The following is a 20,119-nucleotide window of genomic DNA, read 5'->3' as shown; positions in this document are numbered from 1 at the left end:
ATTTATTTGTGTTTTAGCCGTTTGATCAAATCTCAACTGGTGTTTCTGACCCATCAGAAAGTTGGAACCCAGAGTTGCCCAGCTCATCCCTCTTGTCCTGCGCAACCTCCCATACCTCTCCCCCACCATCTCCCCAAACCTTGTTCAACCCCAACCCGCCCAAACACCTCCACCCAAAGAATATAACCAACTGGCCACTGTGCTGTGCCTCTGTGAATAACTCGTCTACTGGGATGTCGGGTAGAGAGAGCATCGCAATCGTTTCCCCTTTACTTGAATAACAGAACTCAATCAACCTGTTAGCAACTGTTTTCTGTGCATGAAGGATGAAGAGGGAACGGCGCATTCATGTCATCGCTCATGTAACAATGCCGATGACGGCCTTGCCAAAACATGAAATGCATTTCACCCACTGCAAACAATGCCCAAAAATTAAACTAGTTATCAACTTGTCAGGCATGTTTTGGAGACCATATAAGAGAAGCTTCATTTAACCGATTCAACGACAACTTTCGGTCGCTTGTAAACGCGTCCTCGCATCGTTGCATTGCTGTGTACGTGTACTCATTTGGACGATATCCCTTCTCGATCATACCCTTGTTCCTTAGATCACTGAAATCCCGTAAACCCTTAAGCCCCCTTCGCTTTCGTTTCTTGCACACCTAATTGATTACCTCCTGACACGTATAATTATCTAGGACACGGTTCTTTGCAATTGTGATGTGCAGGAGTTGGGACACAAGTTACAAAGCCCAGATATCATGAATTTACACTATGTTTGGATGAGGAAAATAAACTTGGAATTTTGGTAAAAGTCAAAATTTATAAATTAACATGCACCAATTCCCTTGTTTGGATTCATAAACATAGAAATTTAGAATTTCCGTATGGAAAAAAGACTTGGAATTTAGGACCTCCAATTTCAAGTTCAAATTCCATGTAAATAGATGTCATTTCCCAATTTCTATGATTTAGAGTTTAAAAATAACAAATTCAGTATTCAATTTCATTGTTCTTTTAGATTAACCAAATAAGAAAATTTACAAATTCTTGAAAATAAAATCTTGTCATTTCAATTTCTGTCATTTTAAAATTCTTTAGTAATCTTAAATTTTTTCATCCAAATATAGTGAGTAAAAGCAGCATTTCCAGGGACTAGTCCATCTACCAAAACCTACCAAAGATCGTAACCTCTTTCGAAACCTTGTTATCAACCACCTCTTGAATGCTTCTTTGCATCATTGCAGGCCTTAGCTGTAACCGTTCAAATAGGAGAACCCTACTCCTTTTGGTGCTTCCAAAGCTCAGTGAAACTAAAAGAAGGGTACTTTGTGTCTTAAGGCAGTTGAGTGGCTTATGTTGTAATCTATAAATCTCTTTCAATTGCTCCCCTTGTTCCTTTTAGCTTGTTTCTCAAGAACTTAGAAAAGTTGGCAACAAATGCACCTAACGGATAGTCCCACGAGTTTAACATTTTAACTGTTTTCAACTCATCGTTATCAATGCGTGGTCCTTGTTTCTAAGCCCCTTCCTGGAGAAAACTAACCCACTTGGAGTCGTGTAATACGTATTTGTATAGATTCATTTATTGCTTTATAAACAAAGCTTTTTATGAGATGTAGTTGGAAAAGCTACTACTTTTATTACCTACGACTCCCAAAACTCGTATATAGCGAGCTTTTCTTGTACCACACAAAAATCAACATCTTACGTCAATATTGTGTGCTTGCCCCAAAGCACACAATATCTTATTTTAACTCACACTCTACAGGCTTGTCACGCTAACTCAATATGGTTGCAACCTAGAGATAGAGAGGGAAGGGTGGGTGAGCATGGCCATGGGAGGCCACTAATATAGGTGGAACGGGTAAGAATGGGTTGGGTTGGGTTTGGAGCTGCTGCCGTTATGCGTTTTCTTTTAAAAAAATTCAATTTTGTTTCTTGTGATTGATTTTTCTAATTTTTCATGTGTTTCCTCGTGAAATTTAGTTTGTCATTGTAAATACCTCGCTGACCGTTCTTTGGCAGTTGTTACGTATATATAGAAAAAACTCTTTCAATGTTACCGTTGAAATAAAAATCTAACTGTCTAACTTTCTCCTGCACTGGTATAAAAGACATTACTGTTGAAAAGATAAGCGCTCGCTTTTTTAAAATTCAAATGACTTGTACTCATTGACCGCCAATTCAATAGTATTTCGAATTTTAAAATATTTATAGTAAATATTTTATACATGTATTTCCAAACGTATTTACATTTTTTCTTTAAAAGCATGAAGAAAGGGGGAAGAACGTTGCAACAAACTCTCATTTTTGCGTCTTACAAAAGAAAAAGGAAATTGCCAAATAATACTAGTCTGATTCAGTTTGGGAACCAAACCCTATCCGCATATGTCACTTTGCTATCTTGCTTTCCAAACATCAAAAGTGGCGGCCGGAAACGCACATGATAATTGACACAATGTTCCCCTAAATATTTGGCCCTTAAATTTCAGTTTTTCCCTCCACTCTCTTTTCCCTCTCTTGCTTTCTTCCATTTCAGAGCTCCGTTTGAATATCAGAAAATCCCAAAGTACCCAGAAAGCGGGAGAGAAAAAGCAAGGTACCCATCTCTTTCTCTTCAACTTTTGCTTCGGTTTTACCTACTTTTCCGGTTTTAGGGCAACGTTTTGTGCTTGATAATCTGGCTTTAATTTGAAATTTTTGAAGCCACTAAACCCCATTTCGTTTTCTTTGACTGATTATCTGTTCTGGGTTGTTTTTTGTTTTGCTTGGAGGGTTCAGATTCATTTGGGTTTATATTCGATTTCTAGTTGATTAATTTTATTTTAGTTGCAGATTATAATTACTGCGGAAGTTTGAATCTTTGTGGGTTTTATGTTTAGTTTTGGAGAATGGGGTTGGTTCAATGAGATTGTTGGATCCATCAGCTATAGCCAAAATTATAGATATGATTTTCTTTTTTTTTTTTTTTTTTTGGTCTTAATATATACGAGTGTGCGTTGGAGATGAGAAAAGAGAGAAGGAATGACATGGTCTGCAGTCGAAATTCTTGATGGTTATCATTTAATATCTTGGAACTTTATATGTATGTCATAAGTAGGTTGCTTATCTTTTCATTTTAGTGTTTATGAGTGTCATTTACATAACCGCAGCCTGCAATTGTAGGTTTTGTTGCAATGGATGCCACAACTCTGAATTCAGAACGCCGTCCATTTTCAATTAAACTATGGCCTCCTAGTCAAAATACAAGGAAAGTGCTTGTGGAGCGGATGATAAACAATCTTAGCTCTAAATCCCTTTTCACTGAGAAGTATGGCTGTCTGAGTAAGGAAGAGGCTGAGGAAAATGCAAAACGAATTGAGGATGTCGCTTTTGCTACTGCAGATCAAAACTATGAAAATGAACCTGATGGGGATGGAAGTTCTGCAGTGCAGCTTTATGCCCGGGAATGCAGTAAGCTCCTGCTTGAAGTTCTCAAAAAAGGACCTAGAAGCAAGGAGGATGGAAAGGTGACATCTGGTACCACTCCCACTGAGACCTTGTTTGATATATCGAAGGCCCAACGGGCTTTTATAGAGGCTGAGGAAGCTGAGGAGCTTTTGAAGTCACTGAAGGAGCCAGGGAACACTTACACCAAAATATGCTTCAGCAATAGAAGCTTTGGTCTCGGAGCAGCCCGTGTTGCTGAGCCCATATTGGTTTCTCTTAAGAACCAGTTGAAAGAAGTTGACCTTTCAGATTTTATAGCAGGAAGACCGGAGGCAGAAGCTCTTGAAGTCATGAATATATTTGCCGCTGCCTTAGAAGGTAGTGTTTTGAAGTATTTGAATCTCTCCAACAATGCCTTGGGTGAGAAAGGTGTTCGGGCTTTTGGGGCACTCCTGAAATCACAAAGTTACTTGGAGGAACTCTATTTGATGAATGATGGCATTTCAGAAGAAGCTGCTCGAGCAGTTTGTGAGTTGATTCCTTCCACAGAGAAGCTTAGAGTCCTCCATTTTCATAATAATATGACAGGAGATGAAGGGGCAATTGCTATTGCTGAGGTTGTCAAGCGTTCTCCCCTATTGAACAATTTCCGTTGCTCCTCCACGAGGGTTGGCTCTGAGGGAGGAGTTGCCTTATCTGAAGCACTTGGGACTTGTACCCATTTGGAAAAGCTGGACTTGCGGGACAACATGTTTGGTGTAGAAGGTGGAGTTGCATTGAGTAAAGCTCTTTCCAAGCATGACAATTTGACAGAGATTTACCTAAGTTACTTGAACCTAGAAGATGAGGGTGCAGTTGCAATTGCCAATGTTCTCAAGGAATCAGCTCCTGCACTTGAAGTCCTTGACATTGCTGGAAACGACATAACAGCTAAAGCTGCTCCTGCTATAGCAGCTTGTATAGCAGCCAAACCACATCTGGCCAAGCTGAATTTAGGTGAGAACAGCCTTAAGGATGAAGGCACTATTCAGATCAGCAAGGTGTTGGAGGGCCATGCGGAGTTGCAGGAAGTTGATTTCAACACCAACCAAATCAGAAGAGCAGGGGCTCGTGCTTTGGCGCAGGCTGTGGTTCAGAAGCCCGGTTTTAAGTTGCTCAACATCAATGCAAATTTCATTTCTGATGAGGGCATTGACGAGCTGAAGGATGCTTTCAAGAAATCTCCCAACTTGCTTGGATCTTTGGACGAGAATGACCCTGAAGGAGAAGATGACGATGATGAAGATGAAGATGACGACAAAGAATCTGGAGAGGGCGAAGGCAATGAGGATGAATTGGAATCAAAACTGAAAAACCTTGAAGTTGGCCAAGAGGAATAGAGGTCCTGTCGTATGTCTAGGTGTTTTTCTCTTTCCTGATTAGGTTCCGCAGAGTTAATACCCTCTTTAACATCAATTACTGATGAGGGTATTTGCAGCTTTTAGGAAGACTATTGAATCTTATTATGCATCAGTTGGCACCAGCTGTTTCTTAGAGCTGTGTGATGACGGGTGTTCGTAGAATTGGGTTTAAATTGCTTCTTTTATCTGCATGTATTCAGTTAATCATTGTTAGTTCCTGTTTTTTGTGATAGATGTGGCTCTAGTTGATTTCTGATGTTGCTATGTATGAGGGTTATTCTGGATATTATTTTATGAGATGCAGCAAAGCATTGCTGCTGGTGTTAGAACAGAATATAACGTTCCAATTTTATCGGATGTCTACCTAGGGGGACGTTAGAACGAAATATGTGATATTACTACTGTTAAATGACGTGATTTGGCTTTTTTCCATGAGTGAAAAGGCTTTGTTCTTTTCTCTAAGAGGCTTTACTCATGGAAGTGGAACACAGCCTTGATGCTTTACTCTTACAGTTGTTCTTTCCCACATTGTGTCTGCGGGTTGTTGCTCTAAAAGCATGCCATTTATTGCTAGTAGGATTGTTCGCTCGTTTAGCACTACTGTTATAGGAAGCCCTTTTTATCTTAACTCAAAGTGCTTTTATTACAAACACGTTGAAATTTTTATGAAGGTGCTTGTATAAACACTTGAACTCGGTTCTTGAAGAAGCGTTTGATTTTCAAAGAAGGTTCCTATGACCTATAAAAAAATGTTACTTTTTGTACCATCATTTCTACTAGAGAGATGGTACAGATACGTGGTAAGTGTATGGTACTCGTGTCCTATAAGCATTTTTAACTTCATCAGCCAAAAGCCATCATAAGCGTTTTCTATTCTCAAAAATCGCTTTTAACGCTTTCAAAAGCAGTCACGTAAACTTTAAACTTTACGGATGCAATCTCTAATTAATTGTAAACCAAAAGATTATCAATTTATACATTTTCCTACCATAATTCTTCTTTGATACATTATCCTACTGAGCCTGACAAAGAGATCGGAATGTGCTATCGATAATTCCGAGCTCATAAAGTTCACGCTGCTGCTCCAAGTGCTAGACTTCTTACAAGAACCAGAATGTATGGTGGTTAAGTCAGTGTCACCCATGACCAGATCAGTCTACAAAGTCGTGAAGCATTTGCGTAAACCGAGCAGCTGCGAGCTGGTCAATGCGCAAGACCATGTACAAGACAGCAACTACAATCATGCTCAGGTAAGTAGCTGAGCCAATTCGATTAAGCCCATCCATTTCCTCTGACATTGGCATTTTGCCCTCTGCCATCAGAGGATGAACTTGGGTTAACATAGCTTGATCTCTTCTTCCGATGTATCTTGAACGTCAAGATAGGCCCATTCAAACTACTTCCTCCAGCTGCGTGACTTTCCTGTTTCTCTATTTTAGGCCCTTCAGACTTGTGTCTCTTCGTGGCTGGTGTCAACACGTAGGTATCTTCACTATCTCCCTCTCTCACCAATGGAACATTTGGAATCAATTTTGTAACTTTTTCCTCTGTTCCTTCATTACCACTAACTAATACAACGCCATCTGATTGCGCGTGATTTCTCTTTTTTACTCTACCTGAAAGCTTCGATATGTCTGCTCCATTTTCCACAGCTTTCATCCACTGTAAATCACTAAGGCCATCAGAATAAGACTGTACCGCCTTTCTCCTGCGCTTTCCTGTGATATTGCCACTGTCAAAGCCTTTCGTAGCAATTTGCTTATCAGGTGTTGAATATGCCCACTCAGGAACCTCATGGTCTTCCATAAGGCGAGATCTGTAGTTCTCTTTTCGCCTTCTATCCTCGTCCATTTTCTCAAACAGCCAGAACTCCTCTTCTGATCTGGCAGCAAGGCGGTTGATTTCTCGCTCACTTGGCACATCTGCCCCAAGCGATCTTGTACCCTTGCGCATGATTTCTTCCAACATCTCTCTTCTGTCCTGCGCTGCAAACACAAGGTATGTCTTTTGTCAGAATACAGCCATAGTGGAGCACAAAATAAAGAGAATGTGTTTATCTTAACCGTGCAAGGTGCAAGACATCCCTTCCATTCAATCTCTGATGCAGATGTGTTGCATTACTGTGAGTGGAAAAAGAAAAACAGTTTTGACCTTGTAGTTTATGCGGGGTTCAACAGCAAGCTCAAGATCGATAATAGTTGCGACTCAGTGCAGTGGTTCTGACTTTGGAACAACATGCATGTGTATTATGAAACTACATTTGTATGAACGTGATGCATGTGTAGAAAGCATGTGCAGGCAACGTAATGAAGCAGTCAATAAAACCTAGTTCTTTCTTGCTAGAAGGTTGACATCATAACAGAGAAAATTGCATGAAATTGAAGTACAACCAACCTGTGGAAGTTGTATTAAACAGTCCAGCCTGGATGACCTTGGCATCTATGCCCATCTTCTGTTTAGCACGCTCTAAAATTACTTCTTCAATCGATCCAACACTAACCAACACAAATACCCTAACTTCTTTCTTTTGACCTATACGATGGGCCCTATCCTCTGCCTGTTGGTCCATCTGGGGATTCCAATCACTGTCGAAAATTATTACCGTATCTGCCGTTTGTAAGTTCAAACCAAGGCCTCCAGCACGAGTGCTCAAGAGAAACATGAAATAAGGAGAGTCTGGAGCGTTAAATTTCTTAAGCAGAGTCCCTCTTTCCTCAGTTTTTGTTGAACCATCCAGTCGAAGATACTTAAAGTCGTGAAGTTGCATATAAATTTCAAGAATATCCATGAGACGAGTCATTTGTGAGAAAAGCAGGATTCTGTGCCCCGCTTTGTAGAGTTTTGGGAGTAGACGATCAAGTAATTCAAACTTTCCCGATGCCCTGATGATCTCCTCCTTGCGCCACATGTTATAATCTCCCACAAAAAGGTATGGGTGGTTACAACACTTCCTGAGTTGCATTGTCAGGTTCTGCAAGCTCTTTGATTTTCCAGAACCTAAACACAAGTTCTTATCAGTAAATTATGACAAAATAAATAATCATTGCAATTTTAGACTGCTTTTCAAGGACGTTAACTGTCACAATGTTTCAACTTAGATTCAGGTAAGAAGAATGGTGAAACGCATTAACATTAATGTAGAGGATTTCCAACAAAGCTACAAACCATTATCGAGCCCAACTCTGCCCACATCCGTAACTTGTTGATAGTATACTTTCTGCCATGCTGACATGTCACATTTCAGTATGACTTGAGATTTTCCAGGAAGGAACTTCTCCACCTCATCTTTTTTCCTCCTCAGTATGAAGGGCCGTATAACCTACAACATAAAGAAATGTTTCAATTTTTTTTAGAAAAAAAAAAGTCCACAAAACAAAAATAAACAGAAACTGGGAGCAAAGACCCACATGATGTAGACGGCGAATGATCAATAGCTGTTCTTCATCGGTAAGAGAAATACTGCCCCGATCCGCGAAAGGTGCATTAAACCAGTCCTCAAAATTCTGAACTGAATTAAAAATGTGTGGGAGAAGGAAATTAAGCAGGGACCACAACTCCTGTAAGCTATTCTGTATTGGGGTACCAGTCAACAGAAGTCTACGTTGCATATCGTAACTGTGTAAAGGTAAAAATTTCAATTAAAGAACCCGTCATATTATAAAAAACAAAAAGTACGAAAAAAAGAAACCAGCAGACAGTAACCAAAATACCTTTCAAGAACCCAAAGGATAATCGATCGTTAAATTTATGGAACAGAAGTCATTTATGTATTTGCTAATGGAGGCAATAACTTGCATTTAATCTTCATAAAAACTCAAAACACTATTGAACCTATAGGACCAAGACTTAGTTCAAACTTGCATCAAATCAGTATACCAAGACTTTGTTCAAACTTCAAATATAAGACCGAGACTTTCTTTTACCTGAACAGAGAAAGCCCTTTGCAAAGTAAACAGTCTCAGTTCACATTTCATGAGTATAGGGAGCCTACGAAGTGGGGACAAAAAACTAGGCCACACCCTCAGAGAAAAATCACATTGGTATTATTAGATTTGTTCATTAAAATCATATGATGACACAACAGAGAGCAACCACCAATTTAGATAAGTTTAGGAATGCTCTGGCTGCAGTCAGATACATTTTAGATTTTTACGTGATCAGCAAGAAAAACTTGTTTGCTGACCCCACTTTAGTGGGAAAAGGCTTTGTTGTTGTTGTTGTTGCAAGAAAAACTTGTTTCTTTCTTTGTTTCTTTGGAAGTACATTGATGATCTCAGTCCAATTTTACAACCAACCTTTAACCTTAACCACAAATGTATTATTACAAAGCAGCATTCCCACAAAGTTAAGAAGATTTTTTTAGGTATGGGCAAAAGTACGAGCTCTCAGAAAACGCCCAAGTTAAAAATATTCGGAAAGAAGAAAAAACGGGACAAAGTTTTTCTTTTCATCTTTAAAGTTTGTTCACCCAGAGGTAGGAAATAAACAGCTTTTGTGAATTATCAGATTAGGATATAAATAGCTAAACAGCAGCTTTCTGCCCATCCAAAAACAGAAAATAAATAAATCCTTTTTTTTTCAATGAAATTTTTTTTATTGCCATAAACTATTAAACTACTCAAGGAGTGGACAAGATGACCACCACTTGGAAAGCAAAAGCATAAAATGAAGCATCGAAGCAAGTGTTAATAACAAGGTTAATATATAGCCCTACTGAATTGGTAAAAAACTAAAAATTGAAAGAAGAAACATAGACTTATATAAAGCATCAAAAGAAAATAGGCCTCTATTGGCATGTAGCACGTACCCTGCAAGTGTTTGTGCAAGAGCACACTCGTGATTCTTCAATCTATGCCCTTCATCAACGATCAGGTAGTACCAGTTGATTTTTTTCAAAAATTGTTTATCCCTCATAATAAGGTCATAATGTGTGATCAACACATTAAATTTTCCTTCCCCTGATAATTCTTCTTTCATTGCCTTCCTTTCATCTTGACGTCCGTCATAAAGAACGGCAGCAATACTGGTCAAGAAGAAAATACATAAATGATCCGTCATAATTCTTCTTTCATGTTATCATAAATGTAGGTAGGTATATATCATATCTTTATATATACACACACAGAGACACAGACAGAGACAGAGAGATCACTGTTTAAAGACCCTGTAAACATACCTAGGAGCCCATGTTGCAAATTCATTAACCCAATTTGGTAGTACGGCCTTCGGTGCCACTATCAAGTGGGGTCCAGTAACACCCTTGTTTTCAATGAGATATGCAATCAACGATATAGTTTGTATGGTTTTACCCAAACCCATCTCGTCAGCCAAAATACCATTTAAATTGTTATTAAACAAGGAAACCATCCATTGTAGGCCCTCAACCTGGTAAGGCCTTAATTCTCCACCTTGAAGCATGGAGGGTTGCTCAGTCACCTGTTGAATTTAATTATTAGTAAATTCTCTACTCCAAAGCACTCAGCAATTCCAACATTGTCACAAATAGAACTTTTAAAAAGCTTTCAAATAGATCACACGGAAAATGAGGCAAATGGACCACCCCTTATACTAGTTAATTCATACGCATAACCCACCCACATACAATATAATAGCCAAGAAACTAATAATGAAAGCATGTCGAAGGCCAAGGAAATTCCCAAAGAAGGCTCAATTCAATATCCTTAAGACAAAGAAAGCATATGCCTGTCTTATAGATTAAGTAACTCAAGCCATGTTGCTCATTTGATTAACACGAGCTTTCATAAATCCATAAAGTTCACAAAAAGAACTTCCACATGAGTGATTTGTGTCTTAATTTTATGCTAAGACCTAGGAAGCCCAAATTAAAGCTGTCAAGGTCTGATACCAATACCATTCAAGAAAGTAGTTAAAACAAATAAATTATAAAGGTCAAATTGTACAACAGTGGAATATAAACAATGGAGTGAAAAAGAAAAAAGAAAACTATAATGGCATAGAATAACACTTTATCTTTTACCTGTTCCTGAATAGAATGGATGGCTGAGTTATATTGCCGCTGACCTTTAAGCAAGTCACTACTGTCATCATTACAATCAGAATCAATGAGCTCCACATCTTCTTCCAAGTCAGTCAAATCACCTTCAGAGTCTTTCAATTCTTCAGTACCCTCTAAATGTTTAGAATCTTTCTGCCGTTGAACAGCAGCTCCCAAATTAACGAGGAGTTTATTTGTTTCTTCAAGAAGCATTGTTAGCCTTTCATTCTTGCTCTCCTTAACCATTCTCATGTATGCTTCCTGATCATCAGCCTTTAAGGCTTGGAACCTCAATTTCTCAGCCCGTGTGGCTCGTTGTCTTTGCTTTCCATGCCAACTCTGTCAAAATAAGATAATGATAAAAGGACTCTTTCACCATTAATATGTAGTAAGAATAGCAATCACCTTATTCCATTCCAACATATTTTGTATTAGTTCAGGCCCTTAATATAACAAGTCCTGTCTTCAGGATGTAAAGAAGATTTAAAAGACTGCTGTTTTGATGAAGTTGGGCTTACATGTGATCCCTTTTGCTTACGAGATCCCCATTTAAAGCATCTCTGATACAGATGTATACATATAATATGGGTGTGTGTGCGTGTGTGCGTGTGTGTGTGTGAGTGTGAGTGTGTACAGTCATCATCACCTACTCTTTGGGGAGCATGAAAATTTATGCTTGTGAGCTATCCAACAGCTAACATACATTCAAAAAACAAAAGTACTTTATCCGGATTCAATTATCAGTTGCCGGATTTCAATCTAATGGTGAGCATGGATATTGTGCTCATCACTGAGTAGGAGATCAAGATTGTGTTAAGTGATAAGGACTGTTCCTAGGTCTCTTCCAAAACTAAGTATGAACATCTTTGATGAGTTTATCCTATTAGGGAGAATGACAGGTCATCCAATATTGTTACTGTTAAATAGTTTGTTAAAGCTAATGTGATTAGTTCTGTTAGTAACTGTAGTTAGTTAAGGTAGTTGAGGGTATTCTTGTAACTAGCCTAAGGCAACTAAGGCTATATATATTCACAACTGTGTAACTGATTTATTCATTCAATACAATTGGAAAACTTACAGAGGAAGCTTTCTGTTTCTATATGGTATCTTGCCATTTTGCTTCACAGCACCGACCTTCCCTTCCGCTCGTCAAATCGATCGATTCTTGATTGATTCTTGCTTTCTTCTCTCTGATTCTTCGATTTTTCGTCTCCGATCTCTCTTGAAGCTTGATCTCTGCAAGATATGGCTGCTCAATTTGAATCGCCACCAACTAGATCATCTTCTCCGATCATCTCCCCTTCGGTCCAAAACCCTAATTCCTCTGAATTCGTATACCTCTCTTACGATTCACAACATCGGCATTATGGTGCCGATCAAGTGGAAAAGACCCAACTATTTGCCATGGCGAACATTGTTTGCTCCAATTTTCAGGCAATACAAACTTCTTGGTATCATTGATGGCACTGAGATTTGTCCTTCACCATTCTTGCCTGATCGCTCGATGAACCCTGCCTTCGAGGATTGGTATGAAAAGGAGCAAAATCTTTTGATCTGGCTTAATTCTACCCAATCAGAAGAGATCATTCCGTTCACGGTTGGGGCTTCCTCTTCTTGTGAGCTCTGGGTGAAGCTTAAACAGCACTTTGGTGGAGTTTCTGAGGCTCACATTCACCAATTGTGATCGCTACTTCAATCAATTCAGAAAGGATCACAGTCCATCCCTGAGTATCTTCAACAAATCAAGGAAATTGCTGATTCCTTGCAAGTTGTTGGTGCTTCAATGTTCGATCGTGACCTAATTGCTGCCACACTACATGGATTGCCTGATGAATTCAAGTCCCTTATTGATTCCATCATGCTACGGTTATCCTCTACATCCCTTGATGAACTCCATGGTCTCTTACTCACCAAAGTGTTATCTATGGCTCGCCACAAGACTGTTATTTCATCCTCTGCAACTAAGCCCTTTCAAGCCTTCTCAGTGCAATCTCAGCCTCCCCTGCTTCCTACTCCTGCTTTTGCTGCTCAGAACCAACCACTTCACTCAGCATCTCGGTTTAACTCAAATCATGGTAAGCCACCTCGAGGTAATTTCTCCTCAAATCGCAGCAATCGCAATTTTCATATTAATCGTGGTACTTTCACCAACAATCGTGGAAATTGAAATTATCAAGGCTCTTGCAATTACCAAGGTTCTTCCACTTTCAAAGTTCCTTGTCAGATTTGTAGTTCTACCAGTCATGAGGCAATTGACTGTTTTGATTGTATGAACCCAGACATCTGTGATCGAATTCCTCCAGCCAAACTTGCTACTATGTGTGTGCATCATTCAGCCAAACCCTCTCAACCTTGGTTAATTGATTTTGGCACCACTTCCCACATCACCAATGATGTAGCCAATATTTCTTCTCCTACTCCCTACACTGGAGATGACAAAGTGTACATTGGAGAAGGTAAAGGATTATCTATCTATAATATTGGTTCATCATCTCTACACACTCCTCATAATTCCTTTAAGCTGAGAAATGTTTTACATGTTCCTTTCATGAAACATAATCTCTTGTCTGCTTATCAATTTCTTAAGGATAATAACTGTTAATTGACTCTTGACCCTTATGGATCCACTGTTAAGGATAGCATTTCGAGGAAGATGCTTTTGCAAGGACCTATTAGGGATGGTTTCTATCCCCTACAAGGTTCCACCAGTTCTCATACTTCTCCACCTTCAACTTTTCTCAGCATCAAAGCTCCTGTCACAGTATGGCACAAGCACTTAGGACATCCTCCTCAATTTTTAGAAGGGTCATATCTACCAATAATCTTGCACTGCAAGGCAAGAAGATTGTTGATTTTTTCTGCTCAGATTGTGCACTTGCTAAGAACCACAAGCATCCTTTTGGATTGGCTTCTTCATCAACAACTCAAAGTCTCCAACTTCTGCATTGTGATCTATGGGGACCTGCCTCTGTCACATCTAATAGTGGTTTCAAGTATTACCCACTTATTGACGACTTTAGCAAAAATAGTTGGTTTTTTCCATTGAAGTCTAAGTCCGATGTATTTTCTACATTTGTTACTTTCAAAAACTATGTAGAAAACTTCAGTGGAAATAAAATCAAAATTCTGCGTTCAGATTCAGGCGGTGAATTCACTAGTCATTCTCTTGCTTCATTTCTTAGTGCACATGGTATATTACATCAGTTTAGTTGTCCACATACTCCTGAACAAAATGGCTGTGCAGAGAAAAAGCACAGACATCTTGTTGAGACAGCTCGAACATTACTTGTTGCCTCTCATGTTCCTCAGGTTTTTTTGGTTGAAGCATTCTCCACTGCAATATATCTTATTAATAGACTTACTATTTCTAGTCTTAGAAAGTTACCTTGGGAACTTCTCTTCAACCAACACCCAGATTACTCTAAACTAAAAGTCTTTGGCTGTCAATGTTATCCATGGCTTAAACCTTACATTCACAGCAAATTGGAAGCTAAAAGCAAAAGTTGTGTGTTTTTGGGATATAGTCTTCAACATAAAGGCTATAGGTGTCCTGATCCCATGACAAATAGAATCTACATATCAAGACATGTTGTCTTTGATGAAAAATCTTATCCATTTAAGTCATTGCAGCTCCACAGTTCCAATTCAGAAAATTCATCTTCAAAATATTCTCCATCTTTGGACCTTCACTTTAGCAAACACTTCTCAAGTTCTCCTACAACTAGTAACTCTTCAGAACCAGTGTACTTCTGTACCTAATCCTATCACTCAGATCTCAACTTCAACTAAGAATCCTTCATGCAATCAATCAGTGGATAATTCTCACAGTTCATCCAATTTTGTCTCTTTCAGAGAATCCTCTCTAGTGCCTATTCAGACAAGTCATCTACCTATTTCTGGGCATACACATCCTATGATTACAAGATCTAAGGCTAGAATATACAAGTCTAGAGCTTATGCAGCAACGAAACATCCACTTCCAATTAATCTTGAATCTGTTCCCAGTGCTTATTTACAAGCATCAAAGCATGCTCACTCGAGAGCTACAATGTAGGCTGAATTTAATGCTTTAATAACCACAAGCTCTTGGTCTCTTGTTCCATCTCATCCTACTCATAATGTAGTTGGTTGTAAATGGGTGTTTCGGGTCAAGAAAAATCCTGATGGAACCATTGACAAACACAAAGCCCGCTTGGTGGCAAAGGGCTTTCATCAGCAAGAAGGAGTTGATTTTCAAGCACCTTCAATCCTGTTGCTAAACCAGTTACCATTCGGATTCTCCTTGCACTTGTTGTCCAATATAATTGGTTTTTGAACCAATTAGACATCAGCAATGCATTTCTTCATGGAGATTTAAAGGAGGATGTTTACATGCAACAACCTCTTGGTTTTATTGATCCTAACTCTCCTAGTTTTGTTTGCAACCTGAAGAAATCCTTATATGGTCTTAAACAAGCTCCTCGGTTTGATAAATTGTTTCAAGCCCTTCGTACACTTGGGTTTCACCAATCCCAATCTGATGCTTCTTTGTTTGTTCTTAATGGCCCTCAATTGGTCATTGTCCTTGTTTATGTGGATGATATCTTAGTCATTGGACCCAACTCTCAACTCTATCAACAGTTTATACAACTTAGCACTCAGTTTCCAGTGAAAGATCTTGGTCCTTTACACTATTTCTTGGGGTTGGAAGTACACAGATCTAACAAAGGACTCTTTCTACATCAAACCAAGTACTTACTTGATCTCCTTAAGAAAACAAATATGGAGGATGCAAAACCTTGTTGCACTCCTCTCGGTTCTAAGAAACTAGATCACAGTGGACCTCTCTTATCAAATCCCACTGAATATCGCTCTATGGTTGGTGGGTTACAATATCTCACTTGGACTCAACCAGATCTTGCATTTGCTGTCAATCAGATATGTCAATTTATGCATGCTCCAAGAGAACAACATCTTCAAGCAGCAAAAAGGGTCCTTAGAGGTTCTATTTCCCATGGTTTATGGTTCACTAAAGGTCCTATCAATCTTTCAGCATACCCTGATGCTGATTGGGCTGGCTGCACATTTGATAGGCGGTCCACCAGTGGATATTGTGTATTTCTTGGCTCTAATCTCATCAATTGGAGTGCAAAGAAACAAAGCATTGTTGCTCGTTCCTCTACAAAAGCTAAATATCATTCTTTAGCACATACTGCTGTAGAACTCACTTGGGTCTGCCAAAGATCTTCATTTCCCTCTACCTACACTGCCTACACTATGGTGTGATAATATCTCAGCAATCTGTTTAGCATCTAATCCTATTTTTCATGCTTGAACCAAGCATGTTGAGATTGACTATCACTACATCCAGAAGTTGGTACTAGCAAATCTCATCAAAGTCCACTATGTTTATAGTGAAGACCAATTAGCTGATCTCCACACCAAATCTTTGTCTAAAAGCAGATTCTCCTGTGTTCCAAGCTTCCAACTGGAATCCTCTCTGATTCCTCCTTTAGCTTGAGGGGGTGTATTAGGGAGAATGACAAGTCATCCAATATAGTTACTGTTAAATAGTTTGTTCAAGCTAAATGTAATTAGTTCTGTTAGTAACTGCAATTAGTTAAGGTAGTTGAGGGTATTCTTGTAACTAGCCTAAGGCAGCTAAGGCTATATATATTCACATGTGTAACTGATTTATTCATTCAATACAATTGGAAAACTTATAGAGGAAGCTTTCTGTTTCTATATATCCCAATACATTTCAACCGAGACATTACAGGTGAAGAGAAAACAGTAATAATTATGAAAAGACAAAAAAGCATACCAGGACATGATCATTCCTCTGTTTCCGACGTTTCATAGAAGCCTGAATTTGCAATTGGTATTCACGAACAGCATTAAGTATTTCTGTAAAGAATTTTCTTTTCCTAGTCTCGATATTGTTCTTCTCCTCCTCTTCTAACCTTGAGAGGCGCTGCATCAAAGGTATGTTACTGTATCAGCAGCTTTCAGGATGCACTGATGCACTTAACATGTATTCACTTAGATCATCCTACTGATTATTAGTCTCTCTCTTAAGAACATGTAAAAAATTATGAAATGCCCCGGATATTTTATAGCTTTCTTGTCAACAAAATTAAACCTCACGTTTACTTGTTATTAACACCAAAAGAAGGTAGCCTGAAAAAAAAAAAACAAGGACAGCAATTTTGGCACTTCTCTTATCGCCATATGCACGCCAAACTGAATACTTAACAATTTCTTCTGCATTCGCAGGCAGAGTGCCTAAGACTAAAAGAGGAGTGTTAAAATTACCAGCCAAATACAATCAATCAAAGACTGCCAACCCATTCTGTCAATTCTATGTTACTCTAAATACCCAGATTTCATTATCCCCATCTAAGTGTGACCATTTCAAATAAGTAAAGCATGTATTAGGATAGAACCTCAGCATCTCGTTTCTTCCTGAACTGATCATCAGCCTCCATGGCAAAAGCATCTCCAACACCATAGAGTGGACGACGCAACCGCATCATGCCCCAGTCAAACAATGTTTTGTCAGGATGCTCACAATGCATACGGAGTGAGTATTCTGAATTCACTTCAGAGCGAACCTTCTTTTGCAATTCTGCAAGCTGCTAGAATAGAAGTCCTTGCCAACAAGGACATATGCATGTCATCCATCGGTACCAGAAAATATAAAACATAACATTCTCAATAACAATCACAATAATAACTTTTTCCGTTGTATATTTTAGGAAAATGGAAGATGCTAACAAGTACATAAAAGTTTTCGACTCACAGGCAAAAACGGAAAGTGTCTTTCTGAAATGGAAATTTCAAAACAATTTCAGTACATCAAGTTTACCTTTAGCCCATAGAGTTCGAGCAAGCACTTTGTCTGCAGGTCCTCTCCTCTACTTGAAGGTAATTCTGATTCAAAATCAGTGGTAAGTAAGGCTAGACAATAATTGTACATAAAAACACTAATGAGACTCGAAAAGCAATTTAGAACACTACTCATAGGGTTGAAGTAATAATTTCTAGCTGATCATTGAATTAAGTACATTACTGGTTAAAACATGGCCCAAAGGTGCAAAAACGATGACGTCTTCGAATTGAGTGCAATGCAGGTTAAGATATGAACATATGACCACTATGGTTCTTTTGCAGGAAAAATTGCAGACCAAAGACCTAGTCTAACCTGACCTTGCCCCTCTTCAGCAAAGGAGGTGAGGCCCAGAGGTCACATTATAATCAAATCCGTAACCTTCACATCAACTTTAAAATGTAGGTGAGAGGACAGAAGCCAACCAGATCAATCATAAAAAATATTTAGCTTTTCCTTCTTCTTTTGTTCGTTCTTTCCTTCACATTGTTTGGACATAGTTGAATGTGCAGAAATTTCTACATACAACAACTAGGAGCCTATTTATAAAACATTATATCACCGCTCTACCAAACATACGAAAGTGCTATTAGATGCTGAATAAATATCATTCATAAAGTCTAGCAGGAATGGCAAATGAGCAAAGGAATGTGAAACACCAGGTGATTAGTTCTCATGAAATTGTAAAAGCTAGTCACCTTCAAGTTCGGTTAACCGATGCTGAATGTGGCTTTCATAACGTTTTTGCTTCGATTCTATTAATGAAGCACCCGAGGTGAAATTTTGACGTTGTTCCAACAGTGCATCTCCAAGGCCTGCTAACAAATCCTCTCCTGAAGCAGAACTATGAGGGCCATCCTGCAAGCATTACATATAGTTAATAAATTTCGAATCAACGAAGCAAAAAGATAAACAACAAGAAGCTGCAAAAAAAAACCCTTACTCTTCCAGTGAACAATTTAAATTGAGTTAACACATAAAGGTCGAAACTTTTTCCTCCAAAATCTCATATTTCACAACCTTCAACCAAACACTGAAATCGAAACGAACCCAAACCGCCAATTCACACAAAAACCAACCCAAGACGCCAAATTGGCAAGAACCCAAGAACCAAAACCCCAAAACCCAAAATTTCGAAAAACCAAAGGGGAGTGGGAAGAAACCGTACCAAACCCTCGTCACCGTCGAGAGGGGCATCCGGGGCGCATTCATAGATGGAGGAAACGACGTCGAATAGGTCGGGAGGGAGGGGGAGGTTGCGGGAGAGGAGGTTGAGGGCGCAGATCAGGGACTTGGTTTTGTGGACGTGGTCGAGGCTGGCGCTGCTGCTGTCCAGCTCGGCCATGGGGGACCTTGGCGGGAGAGAAAGAACGCACAGACCCCCTCCCAAATACGATCTGATTTCAAACGGTCTTTTTTTGAAATGAATTATTTTTTGGGAGGAATTTTTATCTGTGAGATGTTGCTTTACAAATATCTCACGCTCTCTCTCTCTCTCTCTCTCTCTCTTGTCCCCTCTCTCTCTCTGTTTATCAGATTACTTGGGTTGTTGTCTTCGTTTCGGCGTTCGGGTGGGTTTTGTCGCTGTCTTTTTTCTCTTTTGGGTTTTATTGGAAAAATTACGACCGAATTCTTGTACTTGTGATGATGCCAAACACGGCTCTATTTTTTGTTGTTTGACGGAAATGCCCCTGGGCGGATGAGAAATAGGGACGGTTATACCGGTTGTGCCCTTTGCTACTTTTTTTTGTTTTTTTTATAGAGAAACTTGATATAAGTCTAATTTTTTTAGCCAATAGGAATAGTCTAATTTATTAAAATAAGTCCAATTCCTTAAATTTAATTATTTTTATTATCAATAATTATCTCTTAAATGATAAGATTTATTATAAAAATCAAATTTCTTCCTAATTATCTCTTTGATTATTTCTTTTTATTTATTTTTTGTTCTTTTTTGTTTTTCCTCCTGCTTTAAACCTCATTTATAGATTTTATTTTTAATTTTTATAATCAACATATATCACAGGTTAATTAATTCATCTACCTATATGATAGATTTTTTATAATTAACTAAGATTAATGTGTCTTGTTGGTAGGTATCTATGTTTTTTTACCTTTTAGGTAGGTTTCATATCTTACTTATAGGTATAATATTCATTCATATAATTGTTACTTGAGTTAGGGTAGAATGTTTTACAGATAAATTTATGTTAGTATATTAGTTTTTTTGTTATAAGATATTAATTATATTTTTTGGAGTTGGAAAATGCATAATATTAGAAGATTTTAATTGATTTTAATATTTTTAGACAAAAATATAAAAGAAATAAAAACATGTAATTAGATAACTTGACTCATTCCTAAAAACCATCTATGTTTTTGGACCTGGATCTAAAAGTCCCT

At 38.5% G+C, this 20,119-nt stretch overlaps 2 protein-coding genes across 4 annotated transcripts; one reads left to right on the top strand and one right to left on the bottom strand.

Moving 5' to 3' along the window:
• Nucleotides 1–2,309: 2,309 nt before the first annotated feature.
• Nucleotides 2,310–5,189, top strand: LOC126607300 (RAN GTPase-activating protein 2-like). 2 transcript variants are annotated; one of them, XM_050274845.1, is made up of 2 exons: nucleotides 2,310–2,602; nucleotides 3,156–5,189. In XM_050274845.1, the coding sequence occupies exon 2, from the start codon at nucleotides 3,180–3,182 to the stop codon at nucleotides 4,809–4,811; it is 1,632 nt and encodes a 543-aa protein (XP_050130802.1). In that variant the 5' UTR covers nucleotides 2,310–2,602; nucleotides 3,156–3,179; the 3' UTR covers nucleotides 4,812–5,189. The 2 variants fall into 2 exon arrangements, with proteins under 2 accessions (XP_050130802.1, XP_050130801.1); XM_050274844.1 differs by having other exon boundaries at nucleotides 2,311–2,602; nucleotides 3,169–5,189.
• Nucleotides 5,190–5,728: 539 nt separating this feature from the next.
• LOC126607298 (probable ATP-dependent DNA helicase CHR12) lies at nucleotides 5,729–19,304 on the bottom strand. Of its 2 annotated transcripts, none has more exons than XM_050274842.1 (12): nucleotides 18,885–19,304; nucleotides 18,415–18,574; nucleotides 17,696–17,760; nucleotides 17,274–17,465; nucleotides 16,652–16,801; nucleotides 10,831–11,187; nucleotides 10,009–10,268; nucleotides 9,640–9,855; nucleotides 8,240–8,447; nucleotides 7,998–8,151; nucleotides 7,227–7,829; nucleotides 5,729–6,817 (listed from the first exon to the last, which is right to left on the bottom strand). In XM_050274842.1, exons 1-12 carry the CDS (start codon nucleotides 19,059–19,061, stop codon nucleotides 6,105–6,107), a joined length of 3,255 nt encoding a protein of 1,084 aa, XP_050130799.1. In that variant the 5' UTR covers nucleotides 19,062–19,304; the 3' UTR covers nucleotides 5,729–6,104. The 2 variants fall into 2 exon arrangements, with proteins under 2 accessions (XP_050130799.1, XP_050130800.1); XM_050274843.1 differs by having other exon boundaries at nucleotides 17,274–17,462.
• Nucleotides 19,305–20,119: the final 815 nt, after the last annotated feature.

The sequence above is a fragment of the Malus sylvestris genome, chromosome 16 (assembly GCF_916048215.2).
Source record: "Malus sylvestris chromosome 16, drMalSylv7.2, whole genome shotgun sequence".
In the NCBI taxonomy this organism is placed as follows: Eukaryota; Viridiplantae; Streptophyta; class Magnoliopsida; order Rosales; family Rosaceae; genus Malus; species Malus sylvestris.
The sequence above is the reverse complement of the archived record's forward strand: the minus strand, read 5'-3'. Positions and strand labels throughout refer to the sequence as shown.

Bases quoted from the DNA above. Each gene is read 5' to 3' on its own strand.
- LOC126607300 (XM_050274845.1), top strand. From the start codon at position 3,180: ATGGATGCCACAACTCTGAATTCAGAACGCCGTCCATTTTCAATTAAA.
- LOC126607298 (XM_050274842.1), bottom strand. From the start codon at position 19,061: ATGGCCGAGCTGGACAGCAGCAGCGCCAGCCTCGACCACGTCCACAAA. The intron at 16,802-17,273 runs GTTCTATCCTAA...CCTTTGATGCAG, and splicing joins GGAAGAAACGAGATGCTGAG to CGCCTCTCAAGGTTAGAAGA. The intron at 6,818-7,226 runs GTTGGTTGTACT...TTGTGTTTGCAG, and splicing joins GTTTAATACAACTTCCACAG to CGCAGGACAGAAGAGAGATG.